Raw genomic sequence first — 21,376 nt, 5'->3', positions numbered from 1 at the left:
AGCGTCTTACTTTTCATAGAATAATAGAACACTAATAAGAGACGGGGTCACGTGAAAGTAACAATTTTCGAGGTGGAATTACATTTATTATTTTTAATTCTATCATCAAGAATTTACCAAGATGATAAAAGTGATCCTATTCAATTTCATCCTGCTATGTACTGAACTAAACGGACTATTCTTTTAGGCTAATTCAATTGATTTCGTTATACTTTATCTCTTTCGCTGCGTCCCCATCCCCACTATGTCGATCGACAAAACCAGTCGGCAAAACCGATCGGCCTATTTTGTGTCTCCATTATGCCGAGCAGCCTGTTGTCACGTGCCGATAAGATATCCCCATATGTTCGGTTTTGCTGATTGGTTCTGCCGGTCGGCATAATGGGGACGCAGCTTTAGTGTGAAAGTGCATCATTCAACCTCGAAAATCGTATTGTAAAGTGCTTGGCCGGTCAAAGGGAAGCACTTACATCAGTAATCAAAAGTTCCTCGCCGTCATCGAGGCCAGGGATTGTCGTCTTGCCTTGCGATACAAAGTAGTAGTCATTGATGTTGTTGGACAGCAGCAACATCTCTGCAGGTGACCAAAGAGGAAACAAAAAACATGCGGGCGTTAACTACAACTGAGGGTGCCACGTTTTTCAGTGGCTTTCCTTCAAGATTTATCTAAAAGTTTTATCCTTTCATAGGCTCTTTTTTGAAAACGATCTTGTAGAAAAATCGTTTAATGTTTGCTAGAGCTGTTTTACGAAGCTCTTTTAAACTCAATTTCCTTAAATTGTTCGCTTCTTTGTCTATACGAATTTTCATGCGATAATTTACACACTTTCGAAATAAGTATCATATTTAACGTATTAAAAGAGAAGCATAACAATATATGAGTAAGGTTTCTACTTAAGGAAACAATACACGGTACAATTTTCTCATGTACCGTTCTATAAGATCCTTCCCCTCCATGTATAATGGGTTTAATTCATAATGTGGGAAAGTCCTGTGCTTAAAAGGACCTTAACAAATGTACGCAGGTGTTTCTGCTTCAAAGGAATACAAATGTCATTTTTACAAACATTCCACTTAAAAAGAAATTCAGGAAAAATTAAAACGAGGACACGGAAACGGAACCCTGGCATTCTTCTCTTTCCGTCGGAACATTAAAACCAAACATACTCTAAGTTTACGTAGGAAAACGTAATCATCAAACTCAAAAGAAGGGGGACACAAAAGATGTAAAAGGAAGAACAACAAAAGAAGCCACAAAGGATATGAACCACGAGTGGGTACAGCAGAAGGGTCGAAAAAAAAAAATTCAATAAGATAGAAAATATGAGATTGGAGGGAGTGATGCGTAGCCCTGGCATGATTGTCAGGTTCTTACGTCAGTCAAAGTACACTCCTCGCCATCATCGACATTTGGGATCGTGGTCTTGCCCTGAGAGACGAAGTAGTAATCTTGGATGTTGTCCGACAGGCAGCACATCGCTATATCGAACGAGGATCAAAAAAGTGAAAAGTCTGATAAAACGAAAGAGGAAGGTCCACAAAATAATCGACTCGCGGTGAAATTATTTGTGCGATAAAACTGTAAACTACAAGGAGTCATGTAGTTATGTAGTTTCCGCTGCAGTTTCATTCACCTTTTTCCTATTTACAAGCGTGGTTATTAAATAAGGAACAGGAGGGTACCGATGGTAGTACAGATACATTGCTAACTTGAATAGGTGTCTCCTTTAAATTCAATAACAGATACGGTCCAACTGTGAGATTTTCTAAAATAAATTTAAGAGTAAATAGTACACAGAATTTTGGTATTTTCTGCATATTTCTGCATTGCGTTATGATGATCTAATTGTGTTATCATATCGACACCGAGTATGTTTTAAGCTAACAATATATAATATGTACTTTCCAGTTAATCGTATAATTTTTCGCAAAAAACAGTGAAAAGGATTACTGGTTGATGTCTTCGTGATTCCCCTCCCATTATAGGCAATAGATATATACTTCCCAACTTAAACGATAAATCGCTGCTTGAATAAAATACTTTTTATACCATTGAATTAGATTAAATTTGTGTTAATAATTAATATTGGATAATAATTAATTCGTAATAATGGAGTCTGAGTAGTCTTACCCTTCAAACCATTAACAGAGCCGGACATCATTTGGTAGAAGATATGGTATGAACGCTCCAGAGTCTGTTGGGAGATGACACGTGCTTTCTCCAGTAGATCTATATAAAACAGATTGTATTATTTTTACAGTATAGGTACAGTTTCGAAGCCGTTAATGCTTCTGTTGTGTCAGTATACTTATTTTATTTCCTCGAAAGTAGTAAAATTGCGTTGTTATCGAAAATAAATCATGATGCAATTGTTTCTTGTCTGATATAATATGACTGCCATAAAAAGACGTAATGTCAATATAAACGTAAATAAAACGATTCGATTACAAAACTAGTATATATGTGCGAACAGAATCACTAACTATAAACCAACTACATTCCTTTCTAAATAAGTCTATCTACGTAGCTAAGACTGCACTGAAATATAGTACAAATTATACAGCGATTGTATTTAGTCCAATGAAACTCTCAGTCGAAATGAATATGCATTATAGAATATAAAATCTGGTTAAATCGAAATAAATTAATAATAATCTACAAATGGAAGCTTACAGGTTTCGATGTCAGCACCAGCCAATTTTCCAGATGGACCAAAGTGAATACGAATGAATTTACCCTATTCAACAGTAAAGAGGAGCGAAATAGTAATTAGTTTAATGTAGACAGGGCATTTTATACAACATGTAGTATGAGTATCGCGTGAAATAAGTGAGCACCAATGGCAATTTTATTTCCAACACTGATGCTTCTTCTGTGTACAAAAATCATGGAGAAAATTAACTATACTTGATACTTATTTTCTGCCATATTTACACATCATTATTTAATGCGCATGAAAGTGCTATTGTAGTTAATAAGTTATATACATAATTTATATTATTAATTGCTTGATTCTAGAATATATCTAACAATTCTATAGTGTCCAAAGGTATGAGAGTGGGGCAGAGAGAGAGAGAGAGAGAGAGAGAGAGAGATAAAACTTACGAAACGTGAGGAATTGTCATTACGGACGGTCTTGGCATTACCGAACGCTTCCAATACGGGGTTTGTCTGTACAACTTGATCCTCCAGGGAACCTTTCTTTTGATTCGCCTCATCAGCTTTCTTAGTCGAAGCACCGACGGTAGCGAAGTACGCAATTACTTTCTTCGTATTCTCAGTCTTTCCAGCACCAGACTCACCAGTGATGAGCATAGACTGATTTTCACTGTCTATTAACAGAAATGTAGATATGAGATTTAGTGATTTTGTGTGCACTGATGGTATTCTTACATAAAACTAATGATACGATATACATACTGGTCAACATGTTCACGTATGCTCCGTCAGAAATGGCGAAAATATGTGGTGGCACTTCATTACGCCTTTTGCCTCGGTATAATTTTGCGCATCTCGATGTATACACAGGGAAACGTTTGTAGGGATTTATAGCTACACAGAACAGGCCGGAGTAAGTCTGTAAAAGATCATTCGTTCATTAAGAAAAATTTCCTTTCGAAAAGATTTACCAAATGGAAAGAAAACAAGTTTAATTTCTGATTTGTTTCTATTTTGCAAAGTGATTTAAATAATTGAATATTGAAATACATCCTGTAGTTGAACATGTTACGTAACATGTATTATGCAACATAATACAATCAAATTAATAAGAAATCAGAAATCAACACAAAATAAACATAACAACAATTATTATAATGCATACAAATGTAATAAAAAATGACCAGAATTCAACATAAATGTCAATGCCATTTTGTACGAAAGAATCTCGAGTCTTGAATGAGAACTTTCTTCGTGCACACACCGCTCGTTGGTTACTTCCTTCCGTAATGCAAACGATATCAAAGCAGCGAGAAATTAAAGATCCAATAAGTTTGTATTTCGAATTTTGTGTAATTTCCATGAAAAGAACGATATTTTCGTCCGAACTTTTTATGATCTTGTGAATGTGAATTACGAAGGTTTGATAATAAAACTAGGGGGTCAAAAGAATGTCGTGACACGTCCAGGTGTTTTAAGTCGACATTTCGGAACCATTGAAATGTTCATGCAGACAGAAAGTATTGCTTAATATAACTGATTGGTGACCCAATCTCTTCATAGGAACGAGGATACGTGCATTGAAACACGTAAAGTGGAAAGAATTGAGACATCGTGGCTCGTTTAGGTACCTTAGGTCGATGTCCCGAAACAGTTGCATGCAATTCTGTACGAAATAGAATTCGAAATGCGGTTTCAAAAGGAGAAAAAATATTTCAGGATGAAACGTGGTGGCACGTCCAAGTGCTTTATCCAACGCTTCCTAGCGCAAACGTGACTTCCCTTCGCGTAGGGCCAGGGTAGGAGAGAATATAACAGAAGCGTGAACATCACGTCATCACTATAGAGAACGATCCTCCTTTAGGGGAAATAGCCTTACGTAAATAAGTTTGGCGTAGTAACGTTGCTTTAGATTGTGAAGAACCGAAGCATCGTTGAGATAGGTCAGATTTGACATGTCCTCGCATTTTTCATACTTTGGCGGATTCACTTGTTGCAACTGGTCCTTTTTGAAGTCCTTGCTCTATTCAGAGGAAAAGAAAGAAATGTGATTAATTAATAGCAAAAGTCAAACTTACGTATATCAGTTTGCTGTAGTAACGCTGTTTTAAATTGTGCAACACAGACGCTTCGTTCAGGAATGTCAGATCCGCCATGTCCTCAGACTTCTCAAACTTTGGCGGATTAACTTGAGACAGCTGATCCTTGCGGAACTGTTTCGACTGTACAAGCATTATTTTTCAATATCTTTAACGTCATCCTAGTTTGTTACATGACACAAATTTCCTAACATTCATCGGACAATCTTCAAGGAACACTCTAGAATTTTCAAATTTACTATTAAAAATTATTTTCGGAATATTTAAATAAGAGTAATAACGTTTCTCATTCTGTAGTGTTCTATTGAAAATTACCTATTATATGTATATATATTTTTTTCGGGGAACAGTTAAGTAAAAACTTCTATTGAAATGTAATATTTCGTTTCCGTTATGCTTGTCGGAAACGTATACCACAGTTAAACTAAAATAAAATTACTGTACGTAAATACGGGGCCATTTAGTGAGAATACATAAAATTCACTTTACTACCATACATTAATTACTATTAATGGGAGAATATAGAATTATGACACTAGACGTGTCAGTAGATGTTATATCATATCACATCACTTATAAATTAGTAAATTGAATTTATGTGGATACACGATTTTTATCGAATACGTATTCATCGATAGCTACAACATTATTGACGCAAATGGGTGTACAGTCATGAACGTTTTTATTTTCGTATATGAAGATCAGTCTGCAATTTCCGTTGGTACACAATTTACAGTCAATGTCAAGATGTAAATGTAAGTTGATAGATGTAAAAATTATTCATACGAATTAATTAATTGACAAATTTCTACACCTCGATTCAGTATATTTTAATATACACTGTCATGCGTGTCTTCCACCATTCCGCTTTCAGTGCTCTAAAAATATATTGACCCATGTTTCGAGAAGTGGCGTTTCAATTTATTATTACCGGTGCCGACGACGATGCTAACAATAGCATTTCAGCGACGGTCGCCGGATGACAAGAAGACCCGGCAGGGTTTGCTGAACCATTATGTAACGAAGCACGTAAAATAGTGAAATTTAAGTGAGACTACGTGTCAGAGTACGTCTTTGCCGATAAAAATAGTAAAAGAAGATCGTACAATTTCTTTATGTCATCTCAAAATGTCAGATAATCCCAGGAAATTCATTCTTTTGACAAAAAGCTTTACACAGTCTTCGCTGTTGCAGAAAACAAATTTTCCTCCCATTAGTAACATACTTTTATGAATTTATGTATGTACACAGTATTCTAGCAATTACCGAACGTATTCAAAAAGAATTGTAACATTTCAACGTGTTTAATATTACTTAAAGACCCTCCAATGTATTCTTGCTACAGAAACAGCTGTTCTTAAATACTTCTAAAGTAAAACTGCTCTGAAACACGTATATAAGTAAACACTGTTTTATAATATAAGATCGCTAAATGTTTATCTGATGCAACGCAAGCTTTCGATTCACGATTAAAATGAAAAAAAGAATAAAAGAAAGAAGGTGGCTACTTGCCACAAAAAGATTAAAAATTCTAATCTGTTTGCCAGTATGTATATATCTCTAGCTGCAAATGTTGAAACATTTTGCACATCTTTAAATGCAATTTAAAAAGCAAAGACTGCGTCGATTTTTAAACATAATATATCTTCCTGTGCTGTAGAAAAGGGACAAATTTGGGACATTGTTTTTTATGTTGTTAGGCAAAAATAAGGACGGGAGAAATTAAAAGGAAATTGCTCCTTCAAACAGGAAAAAAAGAAGAGAAAAATTACCTCGCCGCCGGGTAATCCGACGGAGACAACATCGCCCTTGGTAGCCTTGATTTCACCAAGGAGATATCCTTCCTTCTCATCGGGTACCCAGCAAGCTTTTTTCGCATCGTACGGTTTCGTCTGGTCGATTCTCTTCTGCTCAAGAGAGACGAAGAGGTAAGGGGTCGGATCGGGATCCTCTCCTTCTTGTTTTACTGGTTTCGGCATCTTTGGTTGTTCCTTTCCCTAGTTGATTTTATTTACTAGTACGTCCTCTTGTTCCCAGGAAGGTCTACGTGCCTTCTACGTCGTCGTTTTCCCACGTATCAAGGTGTGGGAAGAATTTCCGTATTACTTCGTTCCTTCACTCTTCTTCTCGTTCTTTGAAGAATTCGGCGGCGGCGGACGGACTACTTCTGGCGGCACGTTCTGAGCGGCCCTGCGTAACAAATAATAATCAGTCGTCATTATTATTAGGTTAATTTTTGGCACTGTTTTAGTACTCTCACTTGACTAAATAAATATGTACGACTTTGAGTAATATTCGTAAATAAATCCTTAAATTTGTATTATACAATTTATATGTTATGTATAATATGAAATTATTTATTAATAATATGTAATAATATTTGTAATAGTAAATTTGTAATGAATTCAATTCTCAAGTAATGTGCCTGTGTATTACAAATTCTCAGTTCACCAACCACATTTTGACTAGATCATATAATTTCACATTACATCAGACCTTAATGACGTTAGTATAATGACTTCAAACAGGAACAGCTTTCTGCTAAAAACAGCATCGAGAAACTGACCAGGTTATAACATATAAGTAGTATAATATAATTTTACAAACATGATATTTCACACAAAAAGCGAGTCCCTACATTTGTCTCTGTATTCTATAATAATGATCCTCCAGGGAGTGATTGGAACAACCGTGTGTCGTCGCTGATTGGTCACCATATTTGTGGCAAAAACGGATGTAGACAGAGACGGAAGATAAAGAAAGAAAAAGACAAAAATACGGATAGGAAGAGATAGATAAACAACAAACTTGCGAAACAGACAACGTATCCAATCAATCGTCTGTTTCGCACGTATGTCATTTCCGGTTTCGCCACAAATGGCTGCGGTTGTTCCGATCACTCCCTGGATGATCATTAGTCTATAGTAATTATTATTTGAGAAACAAAACAAATACACAATATATTAGGTAGCGAATTATTTAGAAATAATCCCAATATATCTCTAATGACACTATACACATAACTCGTTATCTAAATATATGCTTTTTGGTGGTATTTATTCTTCTTTCAGTAAAGTGATGTAACAGCTTAAAACAAATTAATTTGAAATGTTCCCTATCTATTAGATAATTAATTGTCTATTAGGTAACTCTATCTAGTAGGTGAACTGTGTTTTCGTATAATTTTTAAAGTTATTAAGAGTATAGTGGAATGGTTTATATCAATGTAATTATGCTTTTCAATTGTTAACATTACTGCAACTAATTATCACCAAATAAACAATAATTTGCCTTGGATTGAATTATACATCTTGACATAAATTGTACGAATAATTGATAACGTTTAATCGAAAGCATTATCTTTATATATTTGTGTTTCTTTCGTAAATTTATTGGAAATGCGGTGCATTGCTTTATATTGGCATAAATGGTTTTTACAATCAGAACGAGTTGTTGGCAATATTTTGACAATGGTGCATGAGAAGACGGTAGAGAAAAAGGAGACTGTGCTATCAATTTCTCTGTCACATTCTATTTTTTGTTTCTAAAACCAGCTAAATATTATTTCGTCGCAAAACAATGCGAAGGTATTCTCGAAATAATTTATGTATGATTTAAAAAGTACGAATACGGTTAACGAGAAGTATCACAAAATCAAAAAAAAGTATTTCAATCAAAATATTACAAATCCTAACATTACGGAGGAAAAATAAATACTATAGTGTACCAATATAGGACAGAAAATAGGACTGTTCGGTGTTCGACAAATAAGTAGAAGAACCTGCGCAAACAGTCTAAAAATAACAATAAGAAACAGATCAATCGTTGAAACCGGACACTCGATTTCTAACCGGCCTAGGAAAAACAGTGTTTCCGGAACTACACAGCGGAAACAAAATGGCGAAGTCCGCACTTTGACGTCCTGTAGAAAATTCGAAAGTTTATAAGCACTTCAAACTAGGAGAATTAGAAACTTTTAGAAACTTTTTTTAAGAACTTTCAGTTGATTCAAGAATACGAATCAGTGAAGGATATTCACTGAAGAAATATTACACACGAAAGCAGACGAAGTATGTTGCCGAATTTGATCAATCTTTCTTTTTAGTACATGTAGATAAAATTTTATAACGTATGACAGCGCATACTTTTTCCCGAAATATCTTCGAAAATGGATATTTGTGTACACATATCGCACTATTTAATCGGTATCGAAATGAGCATTGCCAACAAAAGAATACAAAAAATCGGCAGTGGATTATTATAACGCGTACAAAAACTTTTGTATTGCAGGTCTCCTGGTATTTAAAACCACCTTAAAGTTGCACTGATTTCTGATATTTAACACCAATGACATCACCGGTTGATCAAACTCACGCTCGAAGAATTCCACTGCATTTGATATTCACGGACATATTAGAAATGGAGAAGGAAGTTACGAAGGTACGTAAAAAAGTTGAAGGAAAAAGTGAAAAAAAAAACACTGTTGCGTTCACTAAAGGAAAGGTCGCGCACAAAATTTTTCCTTTTTCGGGACGATATCGGTTTCTTAGTGATAAAATAGGGACTACACCTCGAAACCAATGTCAGTCACAGTTCGAAGATCGAGCTCGAAAATCACTAGCGAAATCTGAACTGCATCCACGGGAGTTCTTCCGTCTACCAAGGAAAAGAACAATTACCAGGCGATGAACAGCACTTCGGTTTTTTACCTAACTACTCCATAGAAAAGAACAGTTTGCAAGACTGAATAGGTCACTAGGCACAAGCTGCGGATGAACAGATCTCGAACAAAATCCCCTAGGTTCTTCTCACAACCACGGTTCTGTTTTTATACCTTTTGTTTCGTTCTTTTTGTATTATACTTTTTTTTTTTTTCGGTTTTGCAATTCTCTCGGTTTCTTCTATCCGTCTTCGTACTCGTATATGTATGCGTTTCCCTTTTCACCCTTCTTTTCCGTTTGCAATCCAAAGTATCTCAGCGTTAATGTTGTAATGTAATCAAAGAGAGCAAAAAAGCTAATAATCAGACGAACACCGACGTGCTGCACTTACGTTAGAGAGCCGTTCTGTCGGGGAAACGAGCGGGGGCTCCCAATATAAGCGCGTGCAACGTGATCCTAGAATATAACGAGCTCAACGATTGGTCGACTTCCTGGGCCAATACGGGACCGTGTTAGTTCCTGGGCCAATCTACCTTTTTAGGTGGAGATGATACCAAAAGTGTGACAAGGGGTGGTCACGGAAAGCTACAACCGCCTCACTTAGGTGAGTGAGATGAAAATAGACGTCGAAGCGAGATAAAGAGCTACTTTCAACAGGCTCGCTTTCAGGCACATCCGTTTTTCTTCTATCCCCTGTTGTACCTTCGATTCTGTCTTACGTCCCTAAAGACAATTCTAGCTGTTCCTCCACAAAGTGTACCATCAAGGAATGATATCTAATTTAGGATGGCCTACGTTCGAACTAAACGATCTCACGTGGAAACGCGGAGCTTTTGATCTGCTCCAAGATCAGCGGTCCACGTGGAAGACGCACGTGCTTGATGATAGCAGCTGCAAGCATCTTCGATGAGCAAATTGCCCTCACTTCACTGTTGGCTAGAACACTGAAAGAATTAAGAAGAAACTCGAAATTTGTCCGAAGCTCGGACTTCCGCAGATTTCAAATACCTTTAAATATACCTACATGTGTATACACAACAACGCGCATTGTTTTCGAAATTGTATGTATGTGAAACTTAGAAATTTTATTTTCATTACTTCCAATTTAACCCTTTTAATTTTACACTTCATTACACTGAACAGTACCCACTATTTTCTTAATTCTTAGTCCGTTGTTTTTATTATTCAACACGCTGTCTATCTTCCTTCTGTACCTGAAGCTATTATAGGAAAAATATAAACTATTCTTCCATGGAAGAGAAGTGTTGGTTTGGGACGCTGTACCTGAAAATATTGCTATTCGAACATTTACTGTTACTTCTGGACAATATATTCATTATAATTAAAAACTAAAAGACACTTCACTAACACGTTCAGTCACATAGCATTTCGCATATTTTATTATAATCTAAACAATTCCGGGAAATAGTTCTAGAGAAGTCATTAAATAGTTTTCGTGAAAATTTATAATGGGATCAGATTGGCAAGGTATAGAAAACACGGTGGAAAATAATGGTCGTGTGTAGATATGTGGGACAAAATATAAAAAAATCATTAAGCAAAAATATGCGCGTTAAAAAAATGACTGGCTTGAGAGATTATCATGGTATATGAATAATTGATTTCTTCAAATAAGAACGCCGTACAATGCACTAAATTGTTTTGTATCATATTTACATATGTTACGAAATTTGAAGTTTAATGATATTATTACAAATGTGACAAGATGAAAAACACGACTAGCTCATACAAGCCTTATAAAGTTAAAAGTGTCACCTACAGTAGGTGCATGCTACTTGCCTACAACTACAATTTCAAAAATCCAATTGTCCATTGGTATCAGAGTTTCACAAATATCTGATAAGAGATAGGTGAACGTGTTTCGAAAAATATTTCTATAACCACATTTAACATCTACCTGTTGACACATTTGCTAATTAGTAATGATTTACTAATACATTTACGATTAAATTCACAGAGATTTATAATGTCAAAGAAACTGGATAAAGAAGCAGAACCTTTCAAAAAATGGTATGGTTTACTCGGAATAATAAAGATACTGCAAAATACACACTTCTTCCAAGATATATCGGAACTCATTATTCCTCTGATTAGTGTGATATAATTTTTGAACGAACGTTTTCAAACAATTGGGGACGTGGTCAATGTACCCCTCGACAAATTATGATATAGTAAATTTCGAGCAGGTATTAAATGCATTACAATAGCAATGCTTAAAATATAAGAGCAAATTTTAAAGATTCAACTGAAAATATGACAGCACTATTTTGTTACACTTATAAAATGTATAAGATGTTTCCTTTATTTTTAAATAGACCGCCTATTCAAATTGCATGGATGTAAAAACTTCGTCAAAGATAAATGTATATTATTAATTCGCAAATAATATAAGAAAACAAAAATATCCTAGAAGAACCGAAAATATACAGCCAAATTGGAATTTTTCAGTAGAAATATAAAATTTTGTTGACACTGTCCATTATTGTATGCCTCATATAAATCCAACGTACTTTCTTATAATTACAACAATAAAAGGTCTAAAAATTCAATAGCAGTACAAACTTAGCGAGTGCTAATTAATAACATTCCAGAAAATTTAATAATCACTGATAACGGAAGCATACATACACATATGTATTGTGATCAAAATTCGATTATCGACATAATCGATTAATGCGATACGCAATGTTTCGTCGATGTTTATATTCAGGTTACTCGTTCAGTTCTTGTTTGTCATTACATCATAGGAACGGTCATGCTTTTTATATTGTATACTTATGTCAATATTAGGTAATAAAGGTCTTTGTGTTCACACGTGCTTTTGGCCTCTGGTTTCACATTATATTGTGACATGTATTATGTTTTAAATGTAATTCTACTTATTGTTCTAAATATATTCTTTACATAGTGTAACAATATGTTTTAAGGAATATAAAAGAACATAAAAATTATGACATTTGTAAAAGCTACAAAGGTATAAGTATCTAAAACATGTACAAGGTACAAGTATCTACAATATATGAACTATGTAAAAAGAATTTACCATAGTAGAGTATGAATACAAAGTTGGTTTCAGTTAATTATTGTTGTTTGTTCCGCAAGAACTCTACGTCACTCATCGACAGTATACAGGGTATTTCACCTAACGTGACCACCTTAAATATATCGCTTATTTTGTATGATAGAAAAAATATCAGGGGAGAAAAATATTCTGTTCGAAGGCGCCAATACGGTGATGGGCCGAATTTTTTTCTCAAGGTCATTTTTTTCGAGATTTCAAGGTGATCGAATTTTTGTTAAATGGGACTACATATTTTCACTACAACACTCTTATAGCATATAAAAAAACAAATCCAACGAGGTGCAATATGTTAACCTTCGCGTGACCTTTAGCGAAAAAATCATGAAATGCTTGTCAGTAAGCTCAGTACGCGTTCGGGGACGGTAAATGAAGGAATTTCAATTTCATTGGAACAGTGTACCGTGTAATTGTCCCTTTTGCTTCTAAACAGACATTCGTATTCTCCTTTCATCGGCTGAACTATGTTTACAAGTATTATTATCAAAGTAAATCTTAGGGTTAAGGTAAGCCACTTGATTTCTTTTTGTGGGGACACCTAAAAAGTAAAGTTTACAATGATGTTCCCACAACAGCAGAAAACATGCGACAAAGGGTTCTACATGAATGTAGATCAATTACTGCAGAGCAACTTAAAAATGTACAGCAAGAATTTATTTACCGCCTCCAAAAATGTATCCAGGTTCATGGTGCACATTTTGAACACCTTCTAAAATAAAGATTTAACTAAAAACTGTTGCAATGAAATTGAAATTCCTTCATTTACCGTCCCCGAACGCGTACTGAGCTTACTGACAAACATTTCATGATTTTTTCGCTAAAGGTCACGTGAAGGTCAACATATTGCACCTCGTTGGATTTGTTTTTTTATATGCTATGAGAGTGTTGTAGTGAAAATATGTAGTCCCATTTAAAAAAAATTCGATGACCTTGAAATCTCGAAAAAAAATGACCTTGAGAAAAAAATTCGGCCCATCACCGTATTGGCACCTTCGAACAAAATATTTTTCTCCCCTGATATTTTTTCTATAATACAAAATAAGCGATATATTTAAGGTGGTCAAGTTAGGTGAAATACCCTGTATACTCAGTAGTTATAGTACTTTGTATAGTCAGTTTTGGATACCAGCAAATCTTCTAAGGACAAGTGTACTGTTGATTTCGTGTTGCAATATTTCGTGTTTGCGGATCGAAGTTGAAAAATGCATTTTGAAACCAGAATTTGAAATGCCAACAAACTTGTAGTGTAAAAAGCGTTAAATTCATTGATAGTTTTATCTACAGTAAGCATGTATATTGTATATTGTATATTGTTTGCTACATACCCCAATACCAATAGCCAATCAAAATGATTAAACATATTTTCAATAAAATACTATTTTGTATTATTCGTAATGTATGTACACTTTTAATTGTAAGTGTGTATTTCGATAAATTACCAGTGCAATGCATTGTCTACTGAACAAGTCCCGTGCTTATAGGCCAAGACTCATTATAAAAACTCCCAGCAGGCTTTTAAATCGGGAGCCTCTATAATTACACGATATAATTCTGGAACGTTCTGTACGTAAGAATAACGATTGAAAGTTTCAGTGTAGAAACTGGTGTTAAAGGAATTCAGATATTTAACTATTAAATACATACATTTCATACATTTGATACGGTTTTTAATTTTCACTTCTACGTACAAAATGTACGTTTTGTTGAATCCTAAACGTAGAGTTCAACCTGTGTTTCCGTTTCGGCTTGAACGGATTTTTATTAACTTTTTGTGAGATTGACTGTTTCATTTACTATATATGTACATACATTCACTATACACGATTCTAAGAAGATTAAATAGAAACAACAAATATACGATAAAAGTAAAAAGGTTGAGAATGAACATTTGGGTCTGTCTTAATCGGTAAGCTGCAACTGTGAAGAATCTTTTTGATGTTTTCGTACAAATAAACACGCAGAATTACAATTGCAATCATAAATTGATGTCACTTATTCGAAACTTTCCACAGTATTGTTTTTAACTTACGTATTACAAGAATAATAATGTTTACATAGTTTTCTTTACGTATACTTAATGCAATGCGTAAAAAAGAAAGAAAAAACGTTAAACGTTTAAATAAACTACCAATCGCTATGATTATTCTGTATGCATAAATTCTATATTTAAAAGTAGCAGACAATTATGCGAAGCCACAGTAACTTTGACGTAACTTTTCAATAAATAATAATAAATTTTAAGTTGATAAACAACACGATGCATGTTTCAATTGCTTATCACGATCGGAAATTGATGACTAATAATTAAGCAGCACACTTATCCGCCTTAGAAACGCCTTACTGGCAGGTAAAGATTAATCATAGTTACTTCAATGAAATTTTCAGCAACTGTGATCGGCAGCAATCGAAGGTAGGAACATACAAACAGTCAGGAATACCCGTCTTTGCCTGTCTATTAATACATCACGGCACCGAAATCACGCGTGGTCCCTCGTGGCAATCGTGCTCGTCATAAGAAACACGAGCAAAGTTTCTAGGACGAACTCACACGAAATCAATAAACAGCAAAAATCTCGGTGATATTCATCAGGCCATCAAATCGACATATCATCGATACAAACTTTACTAACATGCAGCGTTATTGCTTCCTTTCGCAGATACCATTTCGGTGTTCATGTTTCAAAGATAATAGCTGAAAATGTCAAATTTGTGTCAGAATGTGTATCCAAATGCATTATAGTATGCATGACTATGTAGACAATCAACGAAAGTTTAGTTTTACATTTACTGACTATAACTTTACGTCTGAGTCATCATTTTATCTATTGCTGATTTTAAACCTGCAGATACGCGTATTGCATAAACAACCATTATATTAATCTTTCTAATAGAATCGTTTCTCTCAATCTGTTTTTGTAATAAAAACTGTAAGTTGCATAGTAGTAAAACTGTTATGTAAATATTAATTAATAGTTTTATATGTATTAGCCACCTGTAGTCGTAATATTAACGGTGGCAAACATTATTTTTAATAACGGTAATTAAACTTTGTAAGTACCTGCAGTACTCAAAAGTGATACGCATTTTCAAATTTTAAGTATGAAATTAACTCAGCAACATGTACCTTTCAATTATTATAATATATTCTAAACACCTAGTATATTCTAGCTAGTGTTGAAAGACTTATATTCTTGGATTCTCGGTGATGGAATGCGTACAACACTTTTAAAATAAAATTTTAAGAAGAGGTTTTTATTCGTAACGGAGCACTAAGAGCCAGAATGACTGAACAAGAATTAAGCTATATGTGCAATTGCATAGGGCCTTATATGCTAACGCTCTCTGGTAGGCAGGGGATGTCTATGGGCCTTCATACAAGATCAGTAACTAGGAGTTCGGACTTTTATGAAAAATAAGGCTGACTAACTTGTTTGTGACAGAGAAGCGCAGTCGCAGTTATTCATAACGTGAATCAGAGTAAATAGGATGGTCATCCAACACCTCCCGCCATTAAAATTGAAAACGGTGGCGAAAGAAAGAGTCTTCAATAGTGTGGACGCGGTACATCGCAGGTGTCTTACGATGAATTGATGAAAAGCGTATAGATGCGAGGTACTAAAACTAATCTATGAATATGTGAAATATAAATATTGAACATTGCAAATGTCCAGGGTGCTACATATGTTATCCCGGCGTTGACGCTACTTTGGGTGCTTGCTCTACTCCTGCCCGAAAGCATTAGAGTGTGTGGAGCAGTCCGAGAATAAAGGAGAGGAAACGGATTATTAGAGGACGGAAAAGAGAGGTGCGTTTCGTCTCGGAACCACCAGGCTAGACTCATCAGTAGGACTATGTCTGGTGGTTCCTGCCCTAGACGTGTGGGGCAAGAGTATTTGGAACTTGTAGATAGACGAATGGATATATGAACGACCACTTGCAAGAGAATTAAAGAAATAGTGACGACGAAGGACCTCTGTCGAGTGCCGGGCGCACTACTGACGGAACCACACGTCTGGGAAGATGACAACATATGAAGTAGACAAAAATATGAAGTAGAAATGTGAACTGTAGAATACAAATACGATATATCTAAAATAATGTTTACAAGATATACATTCATGTATACAGTATAGCTTATGATACTAAACTTAAATTACAAATTTGATTCTACATGGATACAACTACCATACACATGCATAAGTATGAAAATACAATATATTAAGTCTAAATATGATCACAATCCTAAATTAAATTATGGAACAAGACATATGCGATGTGGATACGAAGTTAAACTTACATTACGTATATACAACAAAATAGACATAAATATAAAGATAGCTGTAGTTATGATCTTTTCTGGTTTCGTTTTTTATGAATATATGATCGATTACTACTGAATATTAGAACTATTAGAAAGGGTGAGTTCTATTCAATTTATTCTTAATTATTATTTTTTTAATTTAACGCAACCTATGAATTTTTCACGGTAATAATTCTGTAAGTTTCCGTACGTACATTTTTCTTCGGTTTTCTTAAAGACAATTATTTGTAATCAGTATCACTGTAGCCGTCACTGAACTACGGATTTTTATGTCAATAACGAACTACGATCACTATTACATTACCTTTTCGCTAATATGTTATTTGAGAAGGAAATTTACAATTTAAAATAATTATGTATTCGTCTTTTTACGTTACACATGATTTTCTTACATTTATGTTTCATTCATTCATCACTTTAAATGACAAACAAAAGATAATAAAAAGTTCGATTTGTTATGTTTTTCTTATTTGCCATTATACGCGGTTTCCTGGGATGCATGCCAACTTGCTTGTTCGGAGCGTTATAGTACAAGCGTAGCGTGTAGCCACCGCTAGCGCAGGAACTCGGCCGGCTAACTCGCGCTTTGATTGGTCCGGGTTTTTCATTAATATCTCGTTAACAAAGCCGCAGCTAACATTTTCGCTAAGGAAAAAGTGGTTTCAAATCACCTTAGCAACCCCTTGTTTCCCGGAAGAGAGACGCTTTTGAGACACCCTGTATATACATATGTATACAGGGTGAGGCACTTAAAACCGGCCACCTGAATAACTTGGCTGCTATTGGTGATAGGAAAAAATTCATCAAGCCAAGATTATTTGGTATCGAGGGGCTGATCATCTGATGTTACTAGTTTTTTTGATAGGTGGAGGCATCAAGGAGATATGAAGGTCATTTCTGTTTTTTTAAATGCAACGGTATGTTTTTTTACTTCCATTCTGGTAGAGTATTTCAAGGCGAATGCAATGATCTATTGGAAAGGTCATTTGTTGTCTGGGTTCAGCCAGCTGTGATGGAAAATAATTTACTTTGAGCCCTTTTTCATCCTCCTTCTATCCCTTGAATAGAAGACGTAATCGCAGTCCACTGAACGTAGTTTAGAGGAAAGAATTTCGCCCTGATCGCCTCCCTGGTCTATCACGGTACGTTCCCATAAGGTGCGAGTAGTTGCTCGCTGAGTAATAATGACGCAGTTAGTTCATATTCAAACAGTATTTATTCCTAGGGACCCCTGTGGGAGCGCTTGGGTGTTACGTGTGCCGCTCGGGACGGCAGAGAGCGGTCCGGGTCACGGTTCTTCCGCGCCAAATTTCAGTTTGGGGAGGAAAATGGGTTGGTTTGGTTTATCTAGACATTCCTGGGGCTGCCTTGCGTCGCAAATCTTATGCCCCGAGTTGAATATTTTTCAGAAATTGTCAAAATATCTCTGAAACTAACTATAGGTCTATCAGGAGGACCAACAGATGCTTGAGCGCGTGACGGTTCTACAGGTTAGGGCAAAGGTTGCAAAAGCGAGAGCTGCCACGCCCGTCGCTGCTCAACCAATGAATAATCCGTATGTTGGCAAAACTTGCAAGCATCCGACGCAAGTAGTAAAGAGTCACAAACTCTTTCTGGATCAGCTTGGGGTTATAGAACACCAGAAGCAACTGATTATTCCTACAATAGTCGTTCCGCCAATGGTTAACCTGCCTATGGTCGGTTTTTCGAAAGATGATGCCTGGGAGGTTGGCCTACCTCGGCGCGTGGCCTGGCGGAGATCCAACGCGAGCTGCGTATTTCGCGCGACGTTGCACGGCTCAATGCCACTCTGTGTCTCTTTCCATCCTCCGGCACTTCGGCACGCGAGCCTCTCGCTCAGACGCTCGGTAAACCAACTTCCTTCTTTACCCTGCAATTTCCACGTGTAGCGTTTAATAACCTGCGTATTAATTTAATCCCCTTTTAATATGTTGCTCAATATTTGGGTACAATACATTCTTTCAAAAGAAATAAACTTTTTCTTATTCATGTATTTTAACTTTTGACGTGTGACAACGTTCAGCGTCTCGTCAACATTCTCCGCCATTTCCAGACAATGGATGATTGACGGCCACGTGCCGAACGCAGTCCCCACTCCTTGAGATTGTAGGTAGGCCCTTCTCGAGAGATTTGTAATACGTGTGATGGAGACAGACGACCGTAGGAGAGGACTCACGTCGACGGTCGCACGTCATTGGCCAAGATGCGAGGAGTGAGAGAGACACAAGTCCGTAGATGTCTCGCGATCGCGACAACACCGCGAAAACTCGAGCCTACCTCCCAGGAATCATCTTTCGAAAAACAGACCATAGGAACCACGTAAAAACCGCGGTTGTTGTCGACGGCAAGACTATATGTTCCCGCGATTTACGAGGCTGACCCGTTCACATGTCCAGCGGCAAGCCGAGTTTTAATCGATGAAAGGAATTTCTTAAATTTCAATTAAACAATCGTCGATTACACACGATTTCTGCACAGAGTCTCAAGGAAGTTGCGCTGTCGAGTGGCGGCGATTAACTTCTCTGATACAAAAGGGAGTTTGTCACAACTGGTTGGTTTGCGTTGAGAATATCGCGTGCGTGAATTGGACGATGGACTCAGTGGCTTTCCTGACCAAATTCCAAGAGCGTAACCGTGAATTGCAATAGCTAATGGTATCCGTTACGCGAGGAGAATGACAGAAACTATCTCCGGTAGTCACGCGAACGGATGACTCTGTTACGTCCCGCGTTGCGGTCGTTTCCTTGTTTATAATTTCGGGTCCTGGCTCTTTTAAGGTGCGCAAGCACGCCTTGTCTAAACTTACCGGTGAAGTACGCAGTTTGGAAAGGGAACGGGAGGGATAGGAAATCACTCTCGTTTATGATAATAACAAAGATATATTCTAACAATCCGATAAATAAAAGATACAAATAAGTCTTAACATACCAATGATGATGAGGATGAATGATAGATTCGGGTCGCTTTCGGTCGGTTCAGTCGGGATTTCGGATCCTTGAAAGGGCGGAAGACTCGCTGACGCTTGGAGCCGTCATACAGGGTTTAGGCACTGCGGGATACGTTGTCGCCGTCTCGGACGTTGCCGAAAACCCGTCTGTAGGCCGCCCGTAATTGCGAGGCCGCGTCGCACAAGGAAGAGATATCGTCGCGGAACCTGAAACTGAACAGCTGAGTGACCGTTATCGCTCAGCTAGTGGTCGCGTGTTAGAGATTGGAGCGAAGAGGGAACGAACAAGGCGTTGAAGAATGACGCACGAGCCGAATCCATCACGAAGTAAATGCGAGTCGAAATTAAGAGATCCGGAATACTAAGAGAAACGTCGTACTAAGAGAGCTACCCCGGTTTTGGACAATCCTTTTATAGGTTCTTAAACAGATTATCCGTCCAGTTGCAGACGACACCAAGACGTGGTAGCTTCCACCATCGCCTCGAGGCAAGTGTATAAGAACTAAAACAAAATTCCAATAAAGTCTCTTTTCGATTCCGTTTCGTAATTAGCAGTGTATCATTTCAACCGTCACCTTCCTTATAGTTTTGCGTACGAGCACGCTTCCGGATAACTTTCGAACATTTCATTCGCTCATTTTTTGTGTTTTTTTGTGACAACACTAAATTACGTCATAGGAACAATAACAAACCTGCTTTGACATTTGATTATTGTAAAAGGCATGTCTGCATTAACCATTCTATACAAAATACTACAATTCGACGGCAGCAAAGTACAAACATTTTAAGTAAAAAAGTGAAAAACGACAAAATTCTAACTGTCCGTTTGTACTTTGCTGCCGTCGAATGGTATAGAATAGTTGTGATAATAAAAATACAGAATAATTATATTTTTGTATAATTCATGCAGTTATTATTCTTTCGTATACGAACAACAAAAATCCGAATACAATCTGAAGTCGACTATGAATTAGATACAGTTTATCAGGAATATCAGATATCATAGATCTAAAAGGATGACAGATGAAAGCAATAATGTAAACAGTTGATTAAACTTTGTGTCGGTCATTGTTGTTGTTGCTGGCTAATACCAACGTCGGTAAATTATTGTCGATGAACTCAGTGTCGGTGAAATCTGTGTTAGTGATTTTAATAGGATCCGTATTGTATAGTACATATGTATATGAGAGCAATGTCTGCGATGTCGAAAACACAAGTATGTTTAGATTATCACATTCTTCGTTACCTTCTGTAGTTCACCTAATACAGTAGGCATTCGATTCCCGCACGAGTTGGGGTTGTAGGGGGCCAAAATTCCAGGAACCGTACAGGAGTCGGTGACCAGTTACCCGGGCACTTTCCCCACAACCCGACTGTTCTGTTGTGCGATGCAGCTATATATAGGGTGAGCTGGATATACGCACTTTAAGTTTATATTGATTATCTCAGTTACTTTTAGAGGTATCAGAAAAGTTTATTCACAGAAGTTGTGTACTACGGAGAGAGCTGTTCCTTAGCAGTAACAATTGTTTCGTAGGTGGAGGATATTCTGAGTTTTCAAAGTTAAT

At 36.5% G+C, this 21,376-nt stretch overlaps 1 protein-coding gene across 7 annotated transcripts in view; it reads right to left on the bottom strand.

The window, feature by feature from the left end:
• Nucleotides 1–7,384, bottom strand: part of LOC107193051 (myosin heavy chain, muscle) — a 51,576-nt gene extending 44,192 nt beyond the window's left edge. For 5 of the 7 annotated variants that reach the window (XM_015582429.1, XM_015582427.1, XM_015582430.1 and 2 more), the window contains exons 1-8: nt 7,366–7,384; nt 6,531–6,948; nt 4,539–4,682; nt 3,422–3,578; nt 3,107–3,333; nt 2,675–2,738; nt 2,132–2,230; nt 1,376–1,479 (exon numbers count right to left, since the gene is read on the bottom strand). In XM_015582429.1, coding sequence (XP_015437915.1) covers nt 1,376–1,479; nt 2,132–2,230; nt 2,675–2,738; nt 3,107–3,333; nt 3,422–3,578; nt 4,539–4,682; nt 6,531–6,737 — 1,002 coding nt within the window. In that variant the 5' untranslated portion in view covers nt 6,738–6,948; nt 7,366–7,384. Of the gene's footprint in view, nt 1–470; nt 575–1,375; nt 1,480–2,131; nt 2,231–2,674; nt 2,739–3,106; nt 3,334–3,421; nt 3,579–4,538; nt 4,683–6,530; nt 6,949–7,365 lie in introns of all 7 variants that reach the window. The other 2 variants (XM_015582428.1, XM_015582432.1) reach the window with 1 other exon arrangement.
• Between the last annotated feature and the right edge of the window lie 13,992 nt (nt 7,385–21,376).

This window comes from Dufourea novaeangliae, unplaced genomic scaffold (assembly GCF_001272555.1).
Source record: "Dufourea novaeangliae isolate 0120121106 unplaced genomic scaffold, ASM127255v1 scaffold547, whole genome shotgun sequence".
Classification (NCBI taxonomy): Eukaryota; Metazoa; Arthropoda; class Insecta; order Hymenoptera; family Halictidae; genus Dufourea; species Dufourea novaeangliae.
Note: the sequence above shows the minus strand (reverse complement) of the source record. Positions and strands in the feature narration are given on the sequence as shown.